This window comes from Telmatherina bonti (genome assembly GCF_933228915.1).
Source record: "Telmatherina bonti genome assembly, chromosome: 10".
In the NCBI taxonomy this organism is placed as follows: domain Eukaryota; kingdom Metazoa; phylum Chordata; class Actinopteri; order Atheriniformes; family Telmatherinidae; genus Telmatherina; species Telmatherina bonti.
This window is the reverse complement of record NC_136628.1, coordinates 23,292,701-23,318,383: the sequence shown is the minus strand read 5'-3', so window position 1 is coordinate 23,318,383 and position 25,683 is coordinate 23,292,701. Positions and strand designations below refer to the sequence as shown.

General features: G+C 38.2%; 3 protein-coding genes across 3 annotated transcripts; 1 reads left to right on the top strand and 2 right to left on the bottom strand.

Moving 5' to 3' along the window:
• Positions 1 to 53: 53 nt before the first annotated feature.
• Positions 54 to 9,000, top strand: nfrkb (nuclear factor related to kappaB binding protein). Its single transcript, XM_079247598.1, has 26 exons — positions 54 to 111; positions 550 to 696; positions 796 to 997; positions 1,566 to 1,693; positions 1,802 to 1,973; positions 2,198 to 2,302; positions 2,387 to 2,460; positions 2,538 to 2,619; positions 2,710 to 2,905; positions 3,005 to 3,116; positions 3,205 to 3,331; positions 3,424 to 3,501; positions 3,600 to 3,676; positions 3,813 to 3,859; positions 4,006 to 4,066; positions 4,142 to 4,316; positions 4,427 to 4,533; positions 4,718 to 4,841; positions 5,118 to 5,197; positions 5,384 to 5,580; positions 5,684 to 5,954; positions 6,046 to 6,225; positions 6,491 to 7,219; positions 7,728 to 7,834; positions 8,065 to 8,203; positions 8,454 to 9,000. The coding sequence occupies exons 2-26, from the start codon at positions 571 to 573 to the stop codon at positions 8,592 to 8,594; spliced, it is 3,837 nt and encodes a 1,278-aa protein (XP_079103724.1). The 5' UTR covers positions 54 to 111; positions 550 to 570; the 3' UTR covers positions 8,595 to 9,000.
• Positions 9,001 to 9,163: 163 nt separating this feature from the next.
• Positions 9,164 to 11,332, bottom strand: tmem45b (transmembrane protein 45B; the record flags this gene model as incomplete). Its single annotated transcript, XM_079247261.1, has 5 exons — positions 11,111 to 11,332; positions 10,818 to 11,030; positions 10,542 to 10,726; positions 10,129 to 10,271; positions 9,164 to 9,275 (listed from the first exon to the last, which is right to left on the bottom strand). The coding sequence occupies exons 1-5, from the start codon at positions 11,298 to 11,300 to the stop codon at positions 9,164 to 9,166; spliced, it is 843 nt and encodes a 280-aa protein (XP_079103387.1). The 5' UTR covers positions 11,301 to 11,332.
• An 8,704-nt stretch (positions 11,333 to 20,036) lies between these two features.
• Positions 20,037 to 20,552, bottom strand: gng8 (guanine nucleotide binding protein (G protein), gamma 8; the record flags this gene model as incomplete). The annotated part of the gene is made up of 2 exons (XM_079247206.1): positions 20,037 to 20,165; positions 20,469 to 20,552. 2 exons carry the CDS (start codon positions 20,550 to 20,552, stop codon positions 20,037 to 20,039), a joined length of 213 nt encoding a protein of 70 aa, XP_079103332.1.
• Between the last annotated feature and the right edge of the window lie 5,131 nt (positions 20,553 to 25,683).

The window sequence follows — 25,683 nt, the reverse complement described above, 5'->3', positions numbered from 1 at the left end:
GTTTTGACACAGTTTTCTTCTTCTAAGAAAACTGTGCACCGGTCAAACGGTCCCCTCTACATCTAAAGATAATGTAGTATTTGGTAACCCCTTCGAGGAATTTTATTAGCTGTAAGTACTCCGCAATATTATATTAATATTAAAAATTTACAATATTAAAATTTAACAATGGCGGAAGCGGATTTGGATTATTTGTTTACAATGCAAGTCGAACGATATACGTCTGTTTAATGTTAGTTTAGCTTGTGGCTAAGCTAAAAGCTAAGTAGCCTCTAGTTTCATTAGCCGTAGAAGCTACAGCAGCTGACTAACTTTATGTTCAGCGCCTACAAAGCAGCGCTGTAATATTGTGCTTAGTGGCTTTCGTTTTGACATTAGAGGACACTTTTTTCAGGGTAGTCATTTGCTAAACTGCTAGAGCTTCTCAAACCATAAATAAAGGGTTATTTTTGTTTTGTTTGTTTTACTGATGACTTATTCAAAGAAAAGTGTCAACTGGTAGACTATGGAGGGTTCATGGGTCCTTACAGTGTTTTGTTTTTCTTGAAGGCTCGTACAGAGGAGAAAAAAATGGATGCACTCACTCACATGCTTACTGAGCCTCTAGATCCTAAAGAGGAAAACGGTGGGCAAATCACAGAGGAATGTTTGCTTGGGAATTGCAGGTTGCACCTTCCAGAGGTCCTGCTTGAGGACGTGAGTTTTCTAGCACTCTGATGAAATGCTGTTGTTTATTTGCAAAGACGCCATGCAGCTCATAGCCCTATGTTTGCTGTCTTCTTGTGTTTTCTCCAGCCTGAAATTTTCTTCACTGTGATGAGTGAGAGTACTTGGAGTGAAGTACTGACTGATAGCCAGAGACAACACCTACGCCAGTTTTTGCCACAGTTTCCAGACAGCGATGTTAAGGAGCAAGACCGTACCATCAGTGACCTGTTCAACAACCGGAATTTTAACTTTGGAAATCCTCTTCATCTTGCACAGAAGTTATTTAGAGGTGCCATATAACATTCCTTCAGACATTCACTCCTCATCAGTCTGTGTGGTAGCTGCAGCTGCTGTTTGCTGTCTGACAGATGGTGCTTGAGAGTTACAGTGGAAGCTGTGAATTTAGCTGAAGAGAGATATGAGCATTGTCTAATCACCACATGGTGGTTGCAGCCAAAAAAATCTTAGATTGACAAGCCAAAGTGTCCAGTGAGACCAAGTGTCCAGTGAGAAAAGTAATATTTATCAACTACTCCCATATGTTAAGATATTATTCATCTTTCATGTCTTATGTTTATAAATGTTTCTGTTGCCTACTCATCTTAAAACCTAGGAAGGGCAGCACTGGTCCTCAAGGGCTGTAGTTATACAGGTTTTGCCTTATTCCTGCTGCAGCACACCTGAATTAGATTAATGTGTCGTCATGCTTTCGCAGAACTTGACAGCACCCTGTTTAAGGTTGTGCCCCTCAAGGACCAAAGGGACCTGTCAGTGCTCAAAACTAATACATGACTGTGTGAAGCTGGATGGTTTTTGTAATCCCTCTAACATTATGCATGTCATTTTTTCCAATATAGATGGTTTCTTCAATCCTGAGGTGGTCAAATACAGACAATTATGTTCCAAGTCCCAGAGGAAGCGCCAATTGTACTCCCTTCAGCAGTATTATCACCGACTATTGAAAGAGATTCTTGTATCCAGAAAGGTTTTATTTGTTTGTTTCTTTTCCTCTAAATAAGTTGGGTTTTTTGGGGGTTTTTTTGTATTTGGTCTGCAGTCTGTTAATTGGTTTTATTGTTCTGACTTCTTGTAGGAGCTGCTGGACTTTGCAGCGCACAATGGTCTGGACTTTCCTCATAAACGAAGGTTGCCGAACAAGACTCATGCTGAAATGCGGGAGCCGAGGGTGAGAAGAAGACTGAATCGCATACTGAGAGAAGTCAAAACTGAGTGTGGAGACAGCGATGCTTCATCCGATGATGATGGTGAGTTATAGATATTTGTCAGTTACGAGTTTTGTGTTTGCTCCCCTTCTGATGTACTTCTGTGATTTGTGGATTCACAAGTTCTTTTGATAATTGTAGAAACAACTTGTCGTGAAATACAGAAATAAAACTGTAACAGTTCCGGTTCAGAACCACGTTTGGATCATTCCAAGAATTGTAGAATAACAGATTAGTGTTGCCTGTCTTATTGCATATGATTGTAGACATGTCATTATGGACTCCAGCACCTCAGTCGCCCTCCTCTCCAACACCCACCGTCTCACTCAGAGTCCTTCCCAGCCTCTCTACCCAAGACATGAAGACCACTGGTTAGTAATTATTATATGTATGTTGTTTTGATGCTTAAGTGCATGGAATAGCTGATGCATGACAACATTTAATTTTTGTGACAGAAAAAGTGGAACTAGACGAACTGGACTTAAAAGTCATGCTACGAAACCATCGTGAGAAGAGGAAGCGTCAACCAGTAAGTTGTGAGAGAAAGAAAAACAAAGAGAATTTTGTCTTTACTTGTGCACTATATCTAATGGCTCGTTTCCTCAGGACCATCCAGACTTGATCACATCTGACATCCATCTTGGGGACATAATTTCAAGAGCAAATATAGGTCGGAAGGGGGGAGTGCGTAAGTATAAGTGGAGTAGTGTAAATACACATGTATTCCTTTTTTTATGTGTATAAGTTATAAGTGATGTCTCTCCTATTTATTTTCCAGCTCTCTTTGATTTGTCTCTGCCGAAGAAGAAGATGAGAGATGAGAGAAGGAAGAAAAAAATGAGGACAATAAAAGTGGAGTCTGAGGATCCCAGTGAAACTCTTCCACCTTCAGATGTCTCTTCAGCCACAGCAGTCAACGTCATCAACTGCCAGCCTGATGCACCGTCCACTCCACAAAGTAACATCAAGGAAGAGTGAGTCTCGCATCCCTGAAGTTGTCGAGAATCTGTCAAAACATCTATGGACTGGAGGTCTCTTGTTTTCTGATGCTAATATAAAGGGTATTATTACAGGATTGTGGAGGAGCGCCAGAGCAGCCCAGTTGCAGTTGAGGAAATAGCATTTAGTTTCTTTAGTTTGTTGGAAAGCATCTTAAGAGCAGAGGGCCTTGCCAGCACTTTAATGGTATGCACTTATGTCGGAATCTCACATTATGCACAATAAGAACAATAACATTATCAACTATTATAACACATCCATTTTGATCTGTGAGTTGGAGGAAAGGGTTCAGATGTGGCAGTCTTCCCCAGCAAGTACCCTCAATGCTTGGTTTTCATCTGCTTCATGTTGGTCCGATTTGGTCCTTCAAGCTTTGCAATTTCTTGCAGGACACACAAAAGGTAAGCAGCAGAGCTCATTCTTACTGAGATGATGATTTTTACTGTATTTAAATGTCATTTGTTTGTTTGTTTCCTCTTTGTGTGTTAATCAGATGGCATGATGGCACTCCCCAGCGGCTTTTCTCCATTTGTGGAGTTTGTTGATGAATCTCAGCAGTGGAGATGGATTGGTGAGATGGTTCATCTCTTAAAATACCTGATTGGTGTGTTGTGGGACATTGATGGCGAATTCTACGCATGCAGATTAAATTTCACTACTCCTTTTTAGGTCCCACTCAGGACACAGAGAAGGACCTCAGCGCGCTCTGTCAGCTGTGGCTGGACTCCAAAGATTTTGTTGTCAAGGTAAGATGAACGTTTTTTTTGTGAATAAAGTTTCTGTTGTAATATTATAGCTTGTGATATTTCATGTTGATGCTTGTCAGGTTTTTCTTGCATGTGTGTGACAATGTTTAAAAAAGCCTTTGCTCATCATCTACAGACAGAAAATGAAGAAATGTTAGAGATGACTTCTCCCATACCAAAACTGTAAGTTTTCAGGGATTTCTTAGGTGCTTGAAATATCAAAATATTTACAAAAATATTTAAATGTTATTTTAAGAGGACGGCTATATTTATATTTTCCTGATATCAAACCTTAGTTTGCTTATTCTCTCACATCTCTTTGTAAACAGTTCAACCGATTATGTGGTACGGCCCAGCACTGGAGATGAGAGACAAGTGTTTCAAGTCCAGGTTTGTTTGAGTTTGTGTTTATACCAATTTGCCTTCCACAGTCCCTTTCAGACACGTTTTTTGTTCATATCTTAGGAGCAGCAACGGTACAACCAGCCACACAAGGCTTTCACCTTCAGGATGCACGGCTTTGAATCTGTGGTGGGGCCTGTTAAAGGGGTGTTTGATAAGGAGATGTCTCTGAACAAAGCCAGGGAGCACACACTGCTTCGCTCAGACAGGCCGCCATACGTTACCATTCTGTCACTAGGTTAGAGTTCTTATTATAGTTTGACTTTGTTGTTTAGCTGCAAGTATTACCAGGTGCTTTGGGAGACTACTAACACAATTCTGGCTTTTATTGTCATAATTCTTATCTAGTACGAGATGCAGCAGCCAGGTTACCTAACGGAGAGGGAACAAGGGCAGAAATCTGTGAACTGTTGAAGGACTCACAGTTTCTTGCGCCAGATGTCACAAGTGCACAGGTAGGAACTTTTTTTTTGTCTCTTTACTTTATTTTTATTTCTCTATTACTTATTTTTATAATGCAGCTATTTTTCTTGCTTAATTTGTTAACTGTAAACATTTTTACACCTCTCCTCTTTTAAGAAGAAAATCCTGAGTTATGTTGGCATTTCCTTTTTGTAAAGAACTGTATTTTCCATTTAGGTGAACACAGTTGTCAGTGGGGCCCTGGATAGACTACACTATGAAAAAGACCCCTGTGTGAAATATGATATTGGTCGCAAACTGTGGATTTACCTCCACAGACATCGCAGCCAGGAGGAATTTGGTAAGCAAGGATGTGCTTGACAGTCCTAGCTCATTTAGGGATTTTTTTTTTTTTTTTTCTTATAGTCAAATGGTGAACAGTATTTCCCCTTGACTGAATAATTAATAAAGAAAATACGTTCTACATATACTATATACAACTTATGAAAGGGAAGACTAGTTTGATTTCCTACAACTCTTTTTGGATTATTTTTTTACCATTATGTGTTATAGCTCAACATTTCTTGATAACTACATGGTATAAAAACATTGTTCTGTTCTCTTTTTTTCTTTTCAGAGAGGATTCATCAGGCTCAAGCTGCAGCTGCAAAAGCAAGGAAGGCTTTGCAGCAAAAGCCTAAACCAGCATCTAAACCTGTGAGTCTACTTCCTCAGTTTACTATACAAATAACTACCCACCTTTGGTGTTCAGAACATTTTCAGATTTGTGGCATTGTATAAGGAATAAACATTTTTCACTCAGAGTTATCATTTATTTGGTATTTTGCTTGAATAAATGTTCGGGCTGTTGATGATGAATTATAAATTGCGCTGATGTTTCAGAAGTCTGGAAGTAAAGATGGAAGCGGCAAAACCCCTGGATGTCTGGAAACAGGACAAGATATTGGTTCTAATCCCATGTCACCAGTTCCTACAACACCTACCCCAAACACACCTGGAACTCCTAAGTCACCCTTACCCTGCACAGCCAGCACACCAACAAAGACTGGAATCCCAGATACAATAAAAACAAGCCCTGGGTCCGTCGATCATTTGATTTATTGTGTTCCATATCTACCTCTCTGTTTCATGTATGAATATGTCATATGGATATGACTCTCCTGTTGTCTGCTGCTTTTGCAGTGTTCTTCTCGTTTCCCCTCCTTCACTACCTCAACTGGGAACCATCTTACCCAGTAATCAGGCTTGTCCACCAGCATCACAGCCAGTCACATCCCAACACACCGCTCGGATAGTGAGTCACTTGGCAGCAGGCTCCCTCCCTCAAGTACGGGTAGTTCCTGCTCAGTCTGGTTTGGGTTCTTCAGCAACAGGTCAGCAGACCACTCTGGTACATCAGACCCCACATCAGATCCGGATGCCAGTTTCAGTAGCTGCAAAGGGCCTTTCCCAGGTACTCATAAATTTGGGATACATGTTATGTATTTGCTTTGTATATTAAATGTATTTAATTGATTCTTTTTGTGTTAATTTTAAATCAACAGGCAGTGGTTTCTGTACCACTAAGGAGTCCATCAGGTAGTAGCCCAGTCCAGGTTCCAACCACCTTGTCTGTGTCAGCTGTAACTGTAGCCAAACCTCAAACTGGATCTCCTGGTAGCCCAGCAAATAATCCTGCTTCCCCAGCTGTGCTGCAAGGCGTCACCAGCCCTAACATCAAACAGGTGAAGTATTTGGTCTCAACAGTTAATGTCAGCTTGACCTTTTCTCACTGTTCCAAATACTAAAGAGGAGTTTGTAAACAAGCTGAAAACTGGGTTTATGCACTGTGCTGTTTAGCAGCAGTTTAGTTTTTGTTCAACACTGAAAGTTTCACAGGATTTGGTGAAAAATGTAACAGGAAATAGTCTATGCACCAAAATAAATACCTCATCATTTTAATGATCACAAGATACATCTGTTGGCCTTTCATCCCCCCCCTTTCTGCAGGTTTCTATCACAGGACAACTTGGAATGAAGACTGCAAGCGGAGGAGGAATCCCGATCACTGCTACAAACTTGCGCATCCAGGGTAAAGATGTCCTCCGTCTTCCACCGTCCTCCATTACCACAGACGCGAAAGGCCAGACGGTACTGCGGATCACCCCAGACATGATGGCAACTCTTGCTAAATCTCCAGTTGCAACTGTCAAACTCACCTCTGACTTTCTGGGAGCTGCCACAACAGGCAGCAAGAGCATTTCTGCCACTCTTCATGTCACACCACCCCACCAATCAGCTTCTGCATCCAGCGCTGTGTCCTGCGCAGGGGAAGCACAGACCACAAAGACAGGCCCTGTTACCCCCACCTTGTTGAAAACTACTGGAGACACAGCTATACGTTTGATGCCCACGTTGGCTGTCACTGTTGCCGATCAAAAATCTAGAACCTTCTCAACTGTAACCTCCCCTGACAAGAGTGCGGCCACCATACGGATAATGCCAGGACTTGGTGTTATTCCACAAAAACAGGGTCAAACTATCACAATGACCAACACCACAGGCAGTAAACCACTCACAGGGTCCACTTGTGCTAATGTTGTGACCATGGCTGCCAGTGTTGTTGCTGGTGCAAAGGGCATCACAGTGGCTCCTGGAGCCTCTGCCTCCCCTCTGACGCTAGGAACGGCTACTGCTACTGTACGACAGGTTCCTGCTACAGTTGTAACAACACAAACGGTGAGACGTTTACTCATTAACTAGTCGTTAATCATACTTTTCATAGATGGGGGTCAAAGGAAGTCCGATAAAGTTTGAGATGTACATGTAAGGGTTAGATTGATGTTGCTGGGATCTAACAAGAGCTACTCAAATTTAATTCATTAGATTTTAACAGAGACTTGTCTTACTCTATATTCCCCCTGTTGTTAGTTGATTCATTCATTTGCATTATAGTTTCCTCAAGAGAAGTTTTCAGTGAGAGGAAGTCCTCAGCTTGTTCCTGACTCTATAAGTCTACTTCCTGTTGCTGTAGTCAGTCAACTGACATGTAAATTATTTATATCCAGTAATTTGCAGTGCAGATAGATATGTATTCATATTTTAATTTGCTGTCAGTTGAATGGTTACATTAATATATTGATCCTTACTGCACTTTTAAAATAATTCTCTTTAAGCGTGTCTCAGTAACTACACTGTCTCAAACTACTCGAGTCAAAAGTGATCCTTTGTTTTGATGACACTTCAGGGGAAGTTACCTGCACGGATTACTGTGCCCCTCTCTGTTCTCAACCAGCCACTGAAAAACAAGGGTGTTGTGACAACACCCATTGTGAAAGGAAGTCTTAATACAAAGTAAGTCTGTGCTGATATTGAGTTGAGATTTTTATCGTGAGGAAAATTGGATAAAATCTTATTTTTGTGAGGATTATTGCATTAAAATGAAACATTTTCCTAGCTTGTAGTCATTTCTGCATTTTTGTTGTCTTGCATATATTATAATGGATAAGTGTCCGTTGAAGATTTAAATACTGTTGCTGTCTCTGTTAGTAGACTGATTTGCCTTTTGTTTCCAATCTTTTAAGCACTATCAGCAGCCTGGGTAGGAACATCATCCTTACCACCATGCCTGCAGGCACAAAGCTCATTGCTGGGAATAAACCAGTCAGTTTTGTGACAGCACAGCAGTTCCAGCAGCTCCAGCAGCAAGGACAGGCCACGCAGGTTTGTAATCATATCTACAAAACCTTTTACAGTCTGAAGACATTTTTATCTTGTGATCCAAAAATCCCAGTTAAGTTGTAAACACTGAAAGGATTTTAATTTATAGGTTTGATCTTACCATAAAAATGAAAGCAAAGCTCATGCCACTAATGTTTTGGTTTTGATCTAAATATATGAACAGAAAGAAACATGAAGAATCATGAGGTTCAGCATTGGTTTTTTTTGTTTGTTTTTTTTTTGTTCATTTAAGGTTCGGATCCAAACAGTTCAGACAGGCCAGCTTCAGCAGCACATGGCTTCAGGATCTCCAAAATCTGTTTCTACAGTTGTTGTCACAACAGCACCTTCACCAAAATGCCCACCTGACCCTCCACCTGCTCCTCAGTCGTGATCTCATCTATCAGGCCAGCATTGAATTGAATGTGCAGCACACTGCAAGTGTCTGTATTTACTCATCACTGCTCATGTTCTCAGGCCTTTCCATAGTTATGTCTGTTTCTAACTGCAAGTTGAGCAATGACATCCAAAGAGATGTTAAAATAAATTATTTGCGCTTGTGTTAAGATTTATGCATAGTTTGCAGAAAGCTTTTGACATTTTCAGTTACCAGGAAAACATGTTCCATAAAATTCTCAAGCCACGTCTTTTTGTACTGAATCTTGAATATGACCATTTGTTTGTTCTGTGCTTAAATGTTTCATATCACCCAGTGTTAATATGCAGTTAATGGAACTTGATCTCATTTGAATGTCGTGACTTAATATACTTGTTGTCCTACAAGGTGTCGTATTTTATTTGAGCAGACCAGATATTTCAAATAACATTTTCCTAGTGTTCTAATTGATCAATATTTATTTACAAAATCTCTAAAGCAGACTCGCTCTCGCACAGCACAGTTTTCTCATTAACAGTGACCGATATCGCATTTCAGTAAAATTGCAAAGAACAGCAACAGTGTCTTTATTCTTCATCAGACTCTTCAAGCAAAGCCTTCTGAGCGCTTTCTTTGGAGGATGTGTTTCTCATTCCAATCTCTATGTCCCGTCCCTTTGTTGAGAATCGTGTCACTGTGCTGTTGGAAGAAAGGAGAAATGTTTAAGAAAAAATGCATTAATGGTGCTGAACAGCTATTACTCTAAATAAAGCTTCACTAAAAATTGCCTTCAAGCTACAAGCTTAGAGGTCAGAAAGTATAAATCCTAGTAACAGAATTGTGTGTATAAGTCTATATATTAACACACATACTACTTGCTGTTGTAAAGCATAAGTGGGATGTTCAGAGTCTAACCTGATCCTCTGTGTTTCATCTCACAACCATTAGGCACTAAAGTATGTTAATATCACCAGATATTGCAAAAGACCCCTATAGGTCATTTGACATATATTATTAGCAGCATTACAGGAACATGCAGTCTTGTACAGTTAATTCAAATGTTTTAGCTAATTTGTATCTGCTAAAATCAGAATTAACAAAATGCTACAGAAATCATTGTCTCGTTCTGTATGTAGTTAAAAAATGCACCAATTTAAGAACATTTCAGGAACGTAGACTTAAGATTTGTTATTTTCAACTTGCTTTCACTTTGAATTATGGCAGTAATACTGAAATACAGCAAAATTGCATCATAAACTCCTGATTTGAAAATACTGAAAACAATTCAAACTAATTTGACTTTTCTCAAATTCTTTGCAATAGTTTGGATGATACTGTAAATTTCAGAGGCTCTCAGCTCTGTGCCCACTGCACTGGCAATGCATGCTGCATCTTCCTGCTCTGCAATGATGGAAAGTTATTTTTTGCTGCATTCCTGTACTGGTTGAACTTGCTATTGATGAGACATTCCTTTTGAGTGAGTTCCAGTTGCTACTCCAGAAGCATAATTATGCATCTCTTAACCTGCTGAGGTGAAAGATGGGATACTTACAACCAGACTCCAGAGGAGATACAAGCTACTAAAAGCAGGGCCACAGCTAAATGCCAACAAAAGCACATTGTGACAAACATGATGTTAGCATGTAGTGTCAGGTTCCACTCTGGTCCACTCAAGGGGTAAAGCACGAATCCAATCTGAAACCACAAATAGTTGAAATGCATTTAGCTATGGGGTCAACAGACATGGTGTTTAAAAAGAAGATGGCTTCAGTCAAATACAGGAGTTTTAATGGTAGAGGCTTAGATGACTGCTGTGGTGGACAAGTCTACTGTCAGCGTAGCATATGGCAGGTCTTGTGTGATTCAAGTCAAAAGTAAGCAAAAATGTAATTAATCCAGTCCTGGCAAAGTGTTCACGAACAACTAACAGAATACAAATATATAAAACTTTGTTTTTCTGATCACCTGATAGAACCACGAACCCTGCAGGATGAACAGGCATGCCCCGAGCAGCTCCAGAACAATGTTGTTTCTCTGAAACACCTCCAGCATGATGCTGGCTGATCCACCAAACACGGCCACCAGCAGTAAGGAGTGGATGTGAGCATCCAGAGGGGGCCGAGCATGCACGTGGTAGTAAAACAGAAATCCTGGTAGATCAAACAGAATCAAACACATGACATGGCTCAAATATACACAACTAGGGTACATGCATTGTAAGATCATTTTCTTCTAGCTTACCTTCAACAAATAAAGCGAGGGAGAGAGCAAAGCGGTCTACTCCAACTGGTACCAGTTTGGATGCAGTGCTGGTGACCAGTACAATTCCTGAGATTCCAAAGAACAGATACATCGTGCTGTGCTGCCAGTTCATCAGCTTCACCCATGAATTGTTCTCGTGGTCATACAGGTGGGCATGCGGCCCATCCACCACAAACTGCTCGACCATAATACCTGGAATCAGGACGACACACCAGTCAGGTGAAGCAGCAACAAGCTTTAAGGGATGAAGATGGATTTAAGGGAGAACTGACCAACAAATGAGGCAAAGATCTTGAGTCCTCCTTCAAAGTAGTTCATTTTTTTCAAGAAGGGTGGCGTTATCTGCCTTCCTTTAGGTTGGCTTGTCCTCCAGTAGTGTTGGCGAATGTGTTTCACTGTTAGCCAGAAGCCATAAAACAGGAAAAAGGTGCCAGGAATGGCATGTCCTCCGAAGTTGGCCATCGTTTATGGCCTGAAATCACGAGCATAACACAGCTAAGTCATCTCATGTACACATGAACAGTGAAAACTGCTCGTTTTAGTTCGTCTTTATTCCTTATGGTGCATAAAGTTCAAAGACTGTGGTTAGAGTGCAAGTTAATCACTTTATTATGTGGCATGTCATCCTACTAAGGATTCTAAGTTATGAACCCTTAGAGAGCAGACTAAAGACAGCAGCTGACAGTGAGACACCTGCCATCCAGGCGTAAGATGTCTGCATATATGGATCGTTTTGAGCAGACTGTGCATTTGACTTAACACAGTCTTCACTCATTTGCTTAACAAACCTGCCATTCAAATCAAACAGGTTTGTTTGAATATGAACATCATTTCAAGTAAAAAAAAAATAGTAAGGTAGTGTCTGACTCAGTTTTTCTATGTCATTTTTCTGTCACCAGAGTCAATGAAATAAATCCAATCCAATCCAATCCAGTTTATTTATAAAGCACCGTTAAAAACAACAAAGTTGACCAAAGTGCTGTACAGAAGAAACAATAAAACATACATATTTACATCATAATTGGGGCATCAGCACATTGTTAATAGTAAAACAACCCTTTAAATTAGTAAAACGCCAAAGAGAAAAAATGAGTCTTCAGACAAGACTTAAAAACAAGAAGCGATTCAGCCTGTCTAATGTACAGGGGCAGCTTATTCCACAACTTGGGACCAATAACAGAAAAAGCTCGGTCACCTCTCAGTTTACGCTTCGTCTTAGGAACCACAAGCAGAAGTTGATCTGTGGACCTCAGAGAGCGTGTAGGGGAATACCTCACCAGCAGGTCTGACAGGTAGCGAGGGGCCAGACCGTTCAGGCATTTAAAAACAAATAAAAGAATCTTAAAATCAATTCTGTAACGGACAGGGAGCCAGTGAAGGGAAGACAAAATTGGTAAAACATGGTCAGACTTTCGAGATCCAGTTAAAAGACGCGCTGCAGCGTTCTGCACCAGCTGCAGCCGTGCGAGAGAGGACTGACTGATCCCACAGTACAGGGCGTTACAATAATCAAGCCGTGTGGTTACAAAAGCATGGATCAAAATTTCAAAATCATGTCGTGAGAGTGAGGACCTTATTTTTGCAAGCTGTCTCAGGTGGAAAAAACTTGCTTTCACCACAGCACTAATTTGTTTGTCCAATTTAAGTTCCTGATCCATTTTCACACCAAGATTGCAGACAGTAGGCTTAACAAACTGTGACAAGGATCCAAGGTTAACTGAGACAGCATCACCAACACTGCTAGGTCCAAGAAGAAGAACCTCTGTTTTTTTATCATTAAAATGCAAAAAATTTGTTGACATCCAAATTTTAATTTCATCTGCACTTTAAGAGTTCAGTGGCACTGAAGCTTTCTTGACGTTTGAGGGGAATGTAAATTTGGCTATCATCAGCATAAAGATGAAAAGACACACCAAGCCTTCGGAGAATAGACCCCAGCGGCAACAGATACAATGAAAAAAGGAGCGGACCAAGGATTGATCCTTGTGGCACACCACAATTCAAGGGGGCCGAGGTTGAAGCAAAGTCACCCAATCTCACACAAAAACTCCTATCTGCTAAGTAGGAACGGAACCACTCCAAGGCAGCCCCGTGAATGCCCACTGTGTTCTCGAGTCGGCACAGTAGGATTTCATGATCCACTGTGTCGAACGCAGCGGTCAGATCTAACAAAACCAGTGCAACAGTATGACCAGAGTCAGTATACATCAAAATGTCATTAAAGACTTTAAGTAGAGCAGACTCTGTGCTGTGCAAATTTTTAAAACCAGACTGAAAAACTTCAGGGATCTCATGTGCATCCAGAAATGCCTTCAATTGACAAAATACAATTTTCTCTAGTATTTTGGACAGGAATGGAAGCTTAGAAATTGGACGAAAGTTTGAAGGATCATTGTTATCAAGGCCAGACTTTTTTATTAATGGCTGAACAACAGCGTGCTTAAAGCATTTTGGCACCACTCCTTTTACCAAGCTTCCATTCACAAGATGTACAACAAAGGGTGCTATGGTTGGAAACACCTCTTTAAAGAGGCGCGGAGGAATGGAATCATCAGGTGAGCCCGCAGGCTTCATTCCACTAACAACCTTCTCCAAAGTAGAGAGAGTCACAGGCTCCAACTGAGAGAATAAGGCAGTGCATGTGACAGAGTCAGACAGACAGACAGATTGAGGGGAAATAAGAGCCCTTGTGGTTACAACCTTATTCACAAAAAAGTTCAAAAAGTTCTCACACACTTTATGTGAGGCTTCAAGGCTGTCAGATTGGGGGACATTAAGAGAAGCATTCACCAAATTAAAGAGAGCACGTGGGTTGTGCCTGTTAGCAGTAACCATATCAGAAAAATATTTTGACTTGGCTAATTTTACACATTTCTGATATCTGTGCAGACTGGCCTTTAACATTTGAAAAGAAATTTGCAACTTATCCTTTTTCCACTTGCGCTCAGCCCTCCTACACTCACGTCTCGCAGCGCGAGTGGACTCATTTAACCAAGGCTCAGATTTAGGCTTTGCCCGCCTAGCTTTTAGCGGAGCCACACTGTCCAAAATAGACACACAGAGCGAATCAAGACGAATTGCGAACTCATCAACGTCACAATCAGGGCTCAAAAAATCACTAGATAAAGTGGACTGGTTAAAGGCAGTGGAGAACTGAGCCGCAGTGGACGAGTTAACGACACGACAGAGGCGCGCAGGAGCGCACGGTTTATCTGCGTTGCACAGGAAAGGCACATTAAATAAAATCGGCATATGATCTGAAAACACAGCATCACAAACTTCCAGGTCACATATTGAAAGGCCGTACGACAATACAATATCTAATGTGTGTCCGTGTTCCTGCGTAGGTCCGGAGACAGACTGCACAAGGTTAAAAGTCTCGATAAGGTCCAAAAAGTCTTTCGCCATAGGCTTATCAGTGCAGCACACATGAATATTAAAGTCACCAGCAATCAGTATGCGGTCATATTTGGGCAATATCTCTGCTAAGAAGCGTGAAAAATCACTGATAAAGTCTTTATTGTACTTGGGTGGCCTGTAAACAACAGCGCACAACACAGGAGGATCAGCGGCCAGAACAAACGCATTCATTTCAAAGCTCGACGCAGACAGATCACAAATGAACGGTGTGCATTTAAATTTGTTCTTAAAAACAGTCGCTACTCCCCCGCCACGACCTGACAATCTTGGCGTAGAAATATAGGAATAGTCGACAGGCAACAGTTCAGAGAAGGCATTTGACTCACCAACGCCGAGCCAAGTTTCAGTTACGCACAGGAAATCCAGCTCATGGCTCACAACAAAATCCTTAATGATAAATGTCTTGTTGGCCAGCGATCTGGCGTTTACCAGGGCTATCCTGGCTGGAGTCACGGTGCTAGCCTCCAAAGTAGCTCCACATGACAGCTGCTTTAGCGGCCGAAGATTCAGATGATTCACACCCCGCTGTTGAAGACGAAAGCGGGAAAGATGACAGGTCCGAGTGATCCTTGTCTCATCCTCCACACCAACGACAGGGACCAAGCAACGGATCGGATCAACAAGACGACTATGCTCCGGGACTACAAGCGACAGACTGGCCTTTAGCTTCACCAGCTTTCCACTCCGCTTCCCCATTGAAACATGTGTCTCAATGTGTCTTTAGGAAAATGATGCCCCTTCATCAGACTGAACAGTTCCTTATTGTTGAGCTTGACTGTTTAGTGGGCATTTCACACGTGTGGTGAGAAACTACCTTCTTTGTCAGACAAGTTTTTCTTGATTAGCCCTGTTTGACTTGATGTCACTGTGCCCTTGTTTCTTCCTCCCTCATTTCACATATTTGTTTAAAAAAAAAAAAAAAAGTTTCCTCACACAGTGTGTGTAGCTCCAACACCACAAACCCCATTTCTGGATCGTGTATCCATCTGATAAGCAGGTAAGCTGCTCCATGTAAAGAAACTAAATGTTCACAGAAATGACTGATAAAATATACATACCTTATTCTCTTCCGTTGAATCCGCAAAGGAAATCCCAGACACTGGGAGAGCGTCACAGTGAGCTCTCTCTGACCTGTGTAAACTGCAAACACCTGTTGCTTTCTCATCTAACCTGTACAAAACACATGGCCCCACCCCTCATTTGCAGTAGTTTCAGTGAGCTAGGCACATCCTCCTGGGAAGCAGGCAGATAGGCAGTACCTCTTTATAGATCATGTTGTTTATTCAGATATTTATTTAACAATGACATCTACACGTGTGCCAAGCACTTTGCACCATACTGAGAAAATATGTTTAAAAGGTACTTAACATTACCAGAATTTAGCATTACACTTTTTTTAATGCCCATTTACCACACTGTAAAAATGAAAACTTGTGTTTGTTCAGCTTAATGTGTTTTTTTTTAACTAAGATTAACTTAAAATATCCAATCGTATCATAAACTCATAATTGTGGTTTTCTTCAACTAAACTTTAAAAGTTTTCTGTATGAAGTTGGGCTTAACCAAAAAATTATGTTGGCAAAACACAAAATTTTTATTAGACCCAAGTGCACAACAGTCTAAGTCAGACCAACTACTGTTCATATGCTTTAAAAAGAAAAACTTAAACTTGTTCAGCTTACTATGATTTTTAAACAAATTGAACTTTAAATATTTCATTGCATCAGAAAATTATTTTTGTTTTCACAACTAAATATTATAAGCTTTTTGCTATAAATGTTTAGCATCAGTAAGAGCTATTTCAATTTCCCACTTTTTTCCACTTATAACAATCTTTTAGAAACTGGTTATACGGACAATATATTTGGTTATTTCCCCAAACAGTCAAAAATACAAATGTTGTGCAAACGTAGGCTTGCGGTGTAAAGTTTTTTTCAAACTCTATTTAACCAAACAGACACAAAATTACACAATCTATTCTCCGTACAAGTTGGTGTTTACTAAGTGGTCCTGAGTATTTGCGGGGGAAAGTTAACCTAAAGAAATAATTGACGTTGACGCAACACGAAAGTTTTCATGAGATGGATCAGATCCGGGTGAAGGTCGGGGCAACCGCCATTTTACCTGCTTAACAGAAACAACGGGTCTACCAGAGTTGCAGGGGGTCTTTACTACCACACACCGCTTCAAGCTGCACTGTTCGTGGAATACTATCTGCATTTACGCTTTGACGGTGAGTAGTTTTGTTGTTTAATAAGTTTAATATCGGACTTAAGGTTGCGGGTTTATTTTTTCTATTGACGTATACAAATGTGCTAACCGACACCAGTGTGCTAATGCGGTCAATAAGTGGACCGCATTCAACCTAGCTTACAATCTAGCTAACATAAAAAATGTTAGATATGAGGGGATAGTTAAATATTATGTATGGTGAGGATTTAGCTACCCAAGAAACATTTTAATGCACGGCGATGTTATCCGAACCATGGCAACAGGTTTACCGGGTGCAACGCAAGTATGTTGACCGCTGCACACGCATTTCAGGCTAGCCTGGAGGGTGGGAGGATTCGGAGGAAGAGTAGATAACTAAATAGGCAAGTAAGTGTGTGACGAAAATATGAACTGAGATTTTAGCTTGACTCATGTAAATTCCGTGTGTTAGTTGGGATCATGCTGACTGACAAAATGCTGCATGAGTGGGTTTATAAGATTAGTTGGCAGGCACTCTTATGTTTAGTAGCTACCAGTCTAATGTTCGGTTTCATGTGGTTACTTATTTTATTTAACCTTTATTGTGAAAGCTAAACATTAAGAACAGGGTCTTATTTACAATGTTTCCCTGGCAAGTACCAATCAGGATAGGGGGGGAAAACAATACAAAAACACTTGTATTACACATACATGTCAGTACATCATTAGAATTAAAAAGTAATGTTAGTTTGTGGTAAAACTCACTTTTTTATGCAGATTTTTTAACGAGTGATTTATTGCAAAATTTTTACTAGTCCAGTTAACTCAAGCTAAATAAAAATCAGCCCACTATATTAATGTTCATGTTGTGTACTGTTAATGTTTTTATATATATATATGTATACAGGCTATGTATATTATACAAAACTGTGAAACGTAATTCCAGTGTCAATAACCTATCTTCTTATTGCAGTTACTGTGGCTGTGCATCCAGTAACTGGAAAGGTGATGGTGGCCCCAAGGTGCTTGGTGCACTAAATGCCATTGTATGTTGTATTAATTCACTTGCTTAATAGATAGCTATTTTACACACAGGACTGCACTTTTTTTTTTTTTTTTTTAACTTCATTTAATCATAGTACCAGATATCCTTCCTGTCAGCAGCCATTGCTTTGTGGAACAAAAACTTTGTATTTCATGATCTGATATTATTGTTTTTGTTTATTCTTTTTTTAAAACAAACAAACAAACCTTTCTATAGCATTGAAATTTTCCTTCTGGGATAAAGTAATTTTATTTTAATTTTAATATAAGCCTTCATAGTTTGGAGGAGAATAAGTTGGGTTTTTTTTGTTTTTTTTTTTTCTTTTTTTGTTATTGTCTTGTGCAGGAGAATAAGTTATGTTAAGTTGTGTTAAGTTATTAACACATTTCAAGTTTTCTGAAGTATATCAGCCCTCTGGCATTTATAAAGCCACTTTACAGTTAAAAAATTCGTACACGCTGAATAGTAGATTTTTGTTATTATTGATCAGCCATGAAACACAGAGGTTTGCATTATGTATCATAGAAACTATAGTTAACATAGTTAAACTGTCATTTTTTACCTTCTTGAATTACTTTTTTTAATTAGTTAATATTGTGTGAAATATCTATTCTATTCAGGCTGCTCAACTTTCAGCTATGAACATTTCTAAGATAGGTTTGAAACCAAGAGTAATTTCTTTATTTCTGTTTGTTTTTAGGCTTTGTTACTTCAAGTAAACATCAACCCAAATCTGGTTCAGAAAGTCCAGCTTACTGAAACCCCTGAATCTGTTCTACAACTCTGAACTTGAACTTTACAATATAAAGACCTGGATAATGGGAATATACTTTCCAATTTGATGGACATTGCTTAGTTGCCTGCAGAAAGACCTGTCTTCTGCATTCTTTGGAATACAGAACCACAAGGGGTTTCTCCAGGATCTTCCATCTCTTCTCTTGACAGGCCAGTGTCAGCTCAGCAGCCTTATCCCACAGCTCATCTTCAATTATTCGGAGGATTATGCAAGACTATTCGCAGTGGCCCACACCCTTCCCTGTGCCTGCTTTCTCGTATGATGTTGAGTTAAGACTTCGTAAGGGCAATGATGCATATTCCAAAACTGGCAGAGGATTAAGTGTAATAAGAGACATTAAGAAGGAAATTGTACATAAACTGTTACAAGAAATCTTTTCCCTGAAAGCCTACCCTGACAAACATTATGTTGAATCTGTTGCCTCTGAACTTGTCAACAAATATCCTTGTCTTATGGAGCCTGGTAGCAGTAAAGTCTACGATGGCTGGACAACAAGCATAAGGTACAAGCTTGGGAACTACAGATAAAAGCTGCACCAGGCTGGATGTAATGAGGTTTGTGTAAATAAGAAGGGAAGGAAAGTTGATGATGATGTTAGGGTTTCCTTGAAAAAAGCCAATCAAGGAAAAGTAAATCATGTTCCGGATCATCAAGAGAATTAGGATGATACAGTTGAAGACCAAAGATGTGTTTGTAAATTTGATCCGTTTTGATCGCCATTCAGTCAACCCCAGGGGCTTTGGACTGCTTTAATTTTTGTTTCTTTTTAAATATAAATGTAACACTAAAACTTTCAGCAACAACCTAAACTTTTGTGGCAAGTTTTAGTTTTTGCCAAAAAATAATTCAGATTTCCAACAACTTTAAAGCAAAATGTATTTTTTAATAGCATGATGAATGCTAACTCATCTCCTTTTTGCTTTCCTGTTTTCTAAAGTATGTCATTTGAGAAAGTTACTAAACATTTATATTGATTCTACCTGGGAATCTGTGAAGTGTTCAGTTGCACTGCGGTTTGTACAAAATAAGTGTTTGAACTGTTTTTATTTTGTTGTACACAGTAATAAGTTTACAAATTTTATTTAGCAATTTTGTTAACTGAACAGTTTTACATTTTACAGATGTGGAAACATTAATTTTGGGAACAAAATAAATATTTGGAAGGACTGATCTTTGTTTGCCATCTTTACCCAAAATTGTGAGTTTGTAAATATGTGGATAATGAATTGTCTTAACAAGAAAAAAAATAGTTGGACCAACTGAAAGTAATTTTGTTCAAAACTTGAAAGTTTGAGTTGGGTTTAAAACGTAAAAGTTTGAGTTGGGTTTAAAACGTAAAAGTTTGAGTTGGGTTCAAAACGTAAAAGTTTGAGTTGGGTTCAAAACTCAAAAATCTAGTGCAGACGGTTGCCTTGAAATTTTGAGTTTTCTGAACTTTTTCATTTTTACAGTGATTAGATACGTTTATTTTTCTCTGAAAGCTTTGGAGTGCATAGAACATTCAGAGAGAGCTTAGATGTAGGATGTAGTTAATATATAAACTGTGTGCACAAAGAAAAGCAGCAGCTCTGTTTTAAATGACCTTTGTACCTTTTTTTTTTTTTTTTTTTTAAATAAAACTTTATTGCCATCATTAACACATAGAAAAGGTGATCATTTCTCTTATTGTCACAACAGAACTATTTAGACTTAAAACAGAGTTGTGTGGAAAAGGAAACATTGTACTGATTTTCCACACATGCACCGGTTACAATATGACACAGAATAACTTCTTCTCTCTGAATGGGTTCTCCGATGAAGGTACTGGTGTCACCAAGGGGTCGTCTTTGGCATGAGCTTCACAGAAGGCCATCAGTTCAGCTGCTGCTTTGGATACCTATAAATATAATGTGTGTGACAGTGTGATTGTAAGCCAAAGAGTTGAAGAGAAGATGTTTATTATTTAGCTTATCTGATAACATTGATTGAAACCCCACAGCATGCCGGTTAATCTGGATTCACCATGAAGAAAATCCATTTTTCTTGCATATGACTTTGACGAGATATTGTCCTTTCACAATGTTCAGTCTTGTGATAGCTTTAAGTATCTTTAAAGTTGTATTTAAGTCAATATAAAAAAGCAATCTATGCTAACGTTTAACCAACTTTTACTTTAAGCTTCTACTGTTTGTTGATTTACCATCATCCTCTCAATGTTGACCTCCAGCTTTAGTTGTTCTACCGTTTTTCTTGCATCTGCAATCTTGGCCATGTTGTTGGACATCGTGCCCCTTCCCACAAACGTCAGCTGGTCTGCAGCAAACTACAGGGGAAAAAAAAAAAACATGTTTCAGGGTGAAAAATGGGAGCAAAAAAATCAGCATGCAAACATATAGGCTGTCGTAACTGAAAGCATCTATGGAGTCTGTTTCAATTTGCTTGTTAATTCTGCTCCCTGGGTCTCAGCTGCAAGTGGTGTAGGGAGGGTCTCAAAGGAGGAGGGCAGGGGAGCGGAGGCAGAGCAGCCCTCCCTCGGGGGGGGCATCCGCCTATGAAGATTGTAAATACGCTTAATATTAAGATTAACATGTTCCACTTTGCAAATGTAAAGTTATCACTAGTTATATTTTTTTTCTTTGCTGCTGTTTTGCAAAGACATTATGCAAAACCATCACTTGTTCACAAAAATATTTTCTAGTCAATAAAATAGAAAGACTAACTTGTTTGTCTTGTCCTTGTTATGATAGTCAGAAGGAATCTCAGAATAATGTTCACTTTCTAAAATACTACATTTTTAAATATCCTGAAAATCTCAATACACAGCAGAGATAAATGCTGGAAATAATCACTTACCGGTACCTTGAATAAAAGTAGATTTAAAATAAAGAGATAAACTGTGCCACCTTTATAGATTGATCCTACTTACCAAAAAGAATGACAGCAACCTCTGGGCTCCTGGAATGGCAGCGGACTTATCTTCAACAGGGTCCGATACACCAGCTTCCAGAAACAAATGAGGTGAGATTAATAGCAGAGATGAGGAGGAAAGCTTGAAGAGCCTTCCTCCTTCAAATAATTAGCGGTGGCTCTGCCTCCTGGATGTGCTCAGTGCTGCAGTAAAAGGCGACATGTGGTGTGACCTTCATTTCTGAAGTCTTTCTCAGTCACTCACCTGAGATAATAAAAGCGTTAATGTTCTAAATTTGCAAACTTGCAAAATATACAGATATGTGACTTAAATAACTGGTAGTAAAAATGTATCATTTTTTATAAATAACTACAAAAAAAGTAAAAAGTACAGATTGAAAACACACAACAGAATGAAAAAAAAAATCTAGAGTTGACCATGTTAATTTTTTAAGAAATTTGTTCTGTTAATTTAATTTCATTTTCTACTTTTTATTTTGATTTGTTCTCTTTTCATTTTGTAAATGTTTGGGAGTAGAATTAAAAGGTACATTTATTTTAGGGGCAATCAAAATTGAATGCAAAAAAGTATTAATAAAAGCAAAACATGCTTTATAAGAGACTTACTTTGTTAAAATTATTATCACAAAAATTTTGAAATATTTCAATGAATTATTTATTTTAAAGTAATAAAATATTACCCAACTGCTCTGTTTTCATGTTATTGTTTTATATATATATATATATATATATATATATATATATATATATATATATATATATATATATATATATATATATATATATAATTTATTTTTTTAATTAATTTTTTTAATTAATTTTCTTAATTTATTTATTTATTTATTTTTGTACCCATGTTTTTTTTTTAATGTGAAACCTTCAGAGGTTTTCTAAAGCTAGATGGAAATTTTTGTGATTAACACTCGTGACTACTTGTGTTTAACAGAGAAAATGTTTAATATAAGCAGCAGGTACTTTAAGAGGATAATTTTCTCCTAGAATAACGACAAAACAGCATGAACATATCAATGTAAATTTCTAGGGTGAGTGAACGGGGGATTTTGTGAAGGTAGGTGTTTTCTCCAGCAACAGAATAATTTATCAGCCTTTATCTTCTAAAAGGCTGCTGGTCTTCCTGTAGAGTTGACTGTTAGTTCAGTGAGTAGCAGGGGGCAATGTGACAGTATTATGGAGTTAAATGCCAGGGACCTCATTAACATTTGTTTCCCAGTAGTAATTGGCTTCTCTTTACAAAAGACTTCATAGGAGGGAAGATCTGCTTCACCACCTTTGACATAAAGACATCTTGATTAGTCAGTTGTGTTGTATAATTTCCGTGGATGATATTGAGAATATATATTCAATGTTTGATATCTATATTCAACTCTGTCATCATGTTAATTCATGATTGCTGCAGCATCAGAGGGTTGGTGCACCGCAGATAAGTTCACTGTCCTTTCAATGATGGTGTTGCATCATTAATACCCTCAAAATATAATTAGAAATATTCATTTGAGCTTCAATTTAGAGTAATTTGACAAAACACTATAAAAAGTAGGTTTTCCTTTTTGATTTAAATTATTTTGTATTTCTGAAGAAAACTTAATGCTGTCCAAAAACCAGTTAAGAGCATAACACATAAACTGAAAGAAGAAAATGAGATTGTAAAACACATTACAGCTATTTCTATTTGATATTTACTATAAATAACTGCAAATCTATTTTTAGGCTTTTTTCCCCCCACCGAATTAATTCTGTCTTACATTGATAAAACAATAACAAATTAAGAAAACTATATCCCACAACACAAAAGCAGATTTGTGACGTTTTGGCTGAGAAAAACATTCCTAAAATATTCTATTTTAAAAGTATTAGTTTTTAATTGGAGCCACTGCCTGAACATGTCAAAACCTCCCGCAAGAGACCCACACCAGCTAGACATATTTTGCCACATCATAAAAAACAAACCAGTTTTTCTAGTTTGTCTCCTGCTGCTCAGTGTACACATTCATGTCATATGTCTTTTATTTAACTGTTTCTGTATTACTCCATAACAGGATTTGGAGAAAAAAAAGTATATTTAGTTGTCTTGGTTTGGTGCTCCGACAAAATTATTTACACATATAAATAAGCACAATTATTCACTGAACAATTGCATATTACATTTAAACTTTTCCAGTTAATTTTTTGAGAAAAAGATGTTTTTAAATGCCATATTTAAACATCAGAATTTTTTACAATGTAATTATAGATGAACTCATTTCCACAGCTATGCAGCAGGCCAAAAGCAGTGGAATGGCAGAATACATCATGGAGACATGGAGGCAAAACAACTCCAGATCACAACATAAGCAAAAGAAAAGGAAGAGAAAAGAAGCCATCTGATAAAACTTCTGCCCTCTTGTGGTGGTAAGTTTTTAGAACATAAATAAAAACTAACAAAAAAAAGAAAAAAAAATCACCAACGTAAAAAGTAGAGCAAACATGAAGAGGTACCAAAAGAATTCATGATAATATATATTTTTAAAAAGTGTCTTTTAAACATATATTCATATGGTGATTCTCTATACTGCCCAGCAATTGACAGAGTACAACGACTTATTTTTGACAGATTTAGTTACTTAGTTTAAACAGTGGATGATATAAAACAGTCTTTCAATACACACATTGTTGATAATTAAATCAGGAACCTTTTGCTTCTCTTATGATTTGAATGAAATGAAACATACTTCATTATATGGGCATGTCATTTTTATTATTTCTGTTGCACAAATTTACAGCCAAATGCCAATTCAGCCATCTGTGGTGCAGTCCCAGCTGACCAACAATGTGATGACCTGCATAAGAATTTTACTTCACTGGGAATCAACCAAACCACCCAAAGCTTCTAAATGGCTGAGTGACCTTATAGTCCATATCAGCCTTGAAACATTTTTTAATTTCACATCTATACACAGATTTTTTTGCATGTTGGGCGAAGTTGAGCTTTAATTACTTGTTGAATAGAATAGATTGTGTACAGCTCTTCATAATATTTGTCTTAGAAGGAAACTGCAGTGTTGTCGTAAGATTTTTCTGTTTTCTTTCTTTCTTTTTCTTGTTTGTTTTCAGATAGAAATAAAAAGAACAATAACCTGTCATTCCCACCCATTAATTTTATATGCATAGATTTCCATATATATATATATATATATATATATATATATATATATATATATATATATATATATATATATATATATATATATAAAGTGAAAATTCCAAAGATCCTGTCATTCTTGCTTCTGTAGTATCCAGAACTTTGCCAGGAAACAGGTCTTGCTTTAACATTGTGGAGTTAAAAGCATGTATACTGCAAATGGCAAAATATTGCAATGATAATGAATAATTTAAAAAAAAAAAATCCTGGATCCAGATGATGATCTGGATCACTCCCAAAATTTAATGGATTCTAAGTTAGACCAAGACCCATTCTCAGAAAAAAAAACTTTATTGGCATGATTGATCTCCAATTTCTGTCCTGCACCGGACTTGAAGAAGTCTCTCATCAAACAGACTTTGTTGTTTCTTCGCTGTGCTGTGTAGAGGATATGAAATCCATTATTTTCAGCAGTTCGAGCAGCTTTTTTTTTTTTTTTTTTTTTTTACGTACAACCAGCTTCAGCTGCTCCAGAGGTATCTCCACCACAGAAACTGATCAGTTTGTTCAGCTTCTTTAAATCTCTGGCTCTGAGGATGACTTACAAAGTATAGGGTGTGTTTGGAGTTATATTTCACATGCCTATAATTTGTTAATAGCCCTCAAATGAGTCATTATTACTTCTAGAATTTCCACATTTAAATAACTACAGATGAACTTGAATATTAGTCAGGTTTGGTTGCTAGAGAGCCCCTGTATGTCCTAATGCTGGGTCACATTATCTTCTTTCTTCTCCTAAAACATTTTCAGAGAGGAAAAAAACAACAACTTAAAAGCTACAAGGGTGAGGCTGTAGCAGCACGGCAGACTGCTGCAGCAACATCACTCACGCGTTTGTGAACTTCTCTAAGAAGATGCTTCATCTATGTAAATGCCCTTGTTCCACATTCCCCCGTGAAAACGGCTGTTTTTGCAACTTTATTCTTCATCTCTGCGACTTCAGTTTTATGTTGATGCCATTATGGAGCTGCTGAAGTCTGTCTTTAACTCATTGGCTGCCACAGACATCTGTTATTATACGGTCTGGCAGCCAGTGAGTTAATGATTTTCTTCTTCCTTTCCCCACTAATAATCATAAATCCAGTAGATTTAAGGTCTACATTAGACTCCACAGAGTAGTTCAAACTTAACAATCAGCAGCTTTCATTGTAGAGGATTGCTGATAACATGTTATCCACATGCATTTGATCATTTATGAACATATATAAGAAAATGTGAACTGATACTTTAATTTTGTTTGGTTACCAATACACTATTTATGCAGAATAATAATCTGTAATAGAACATT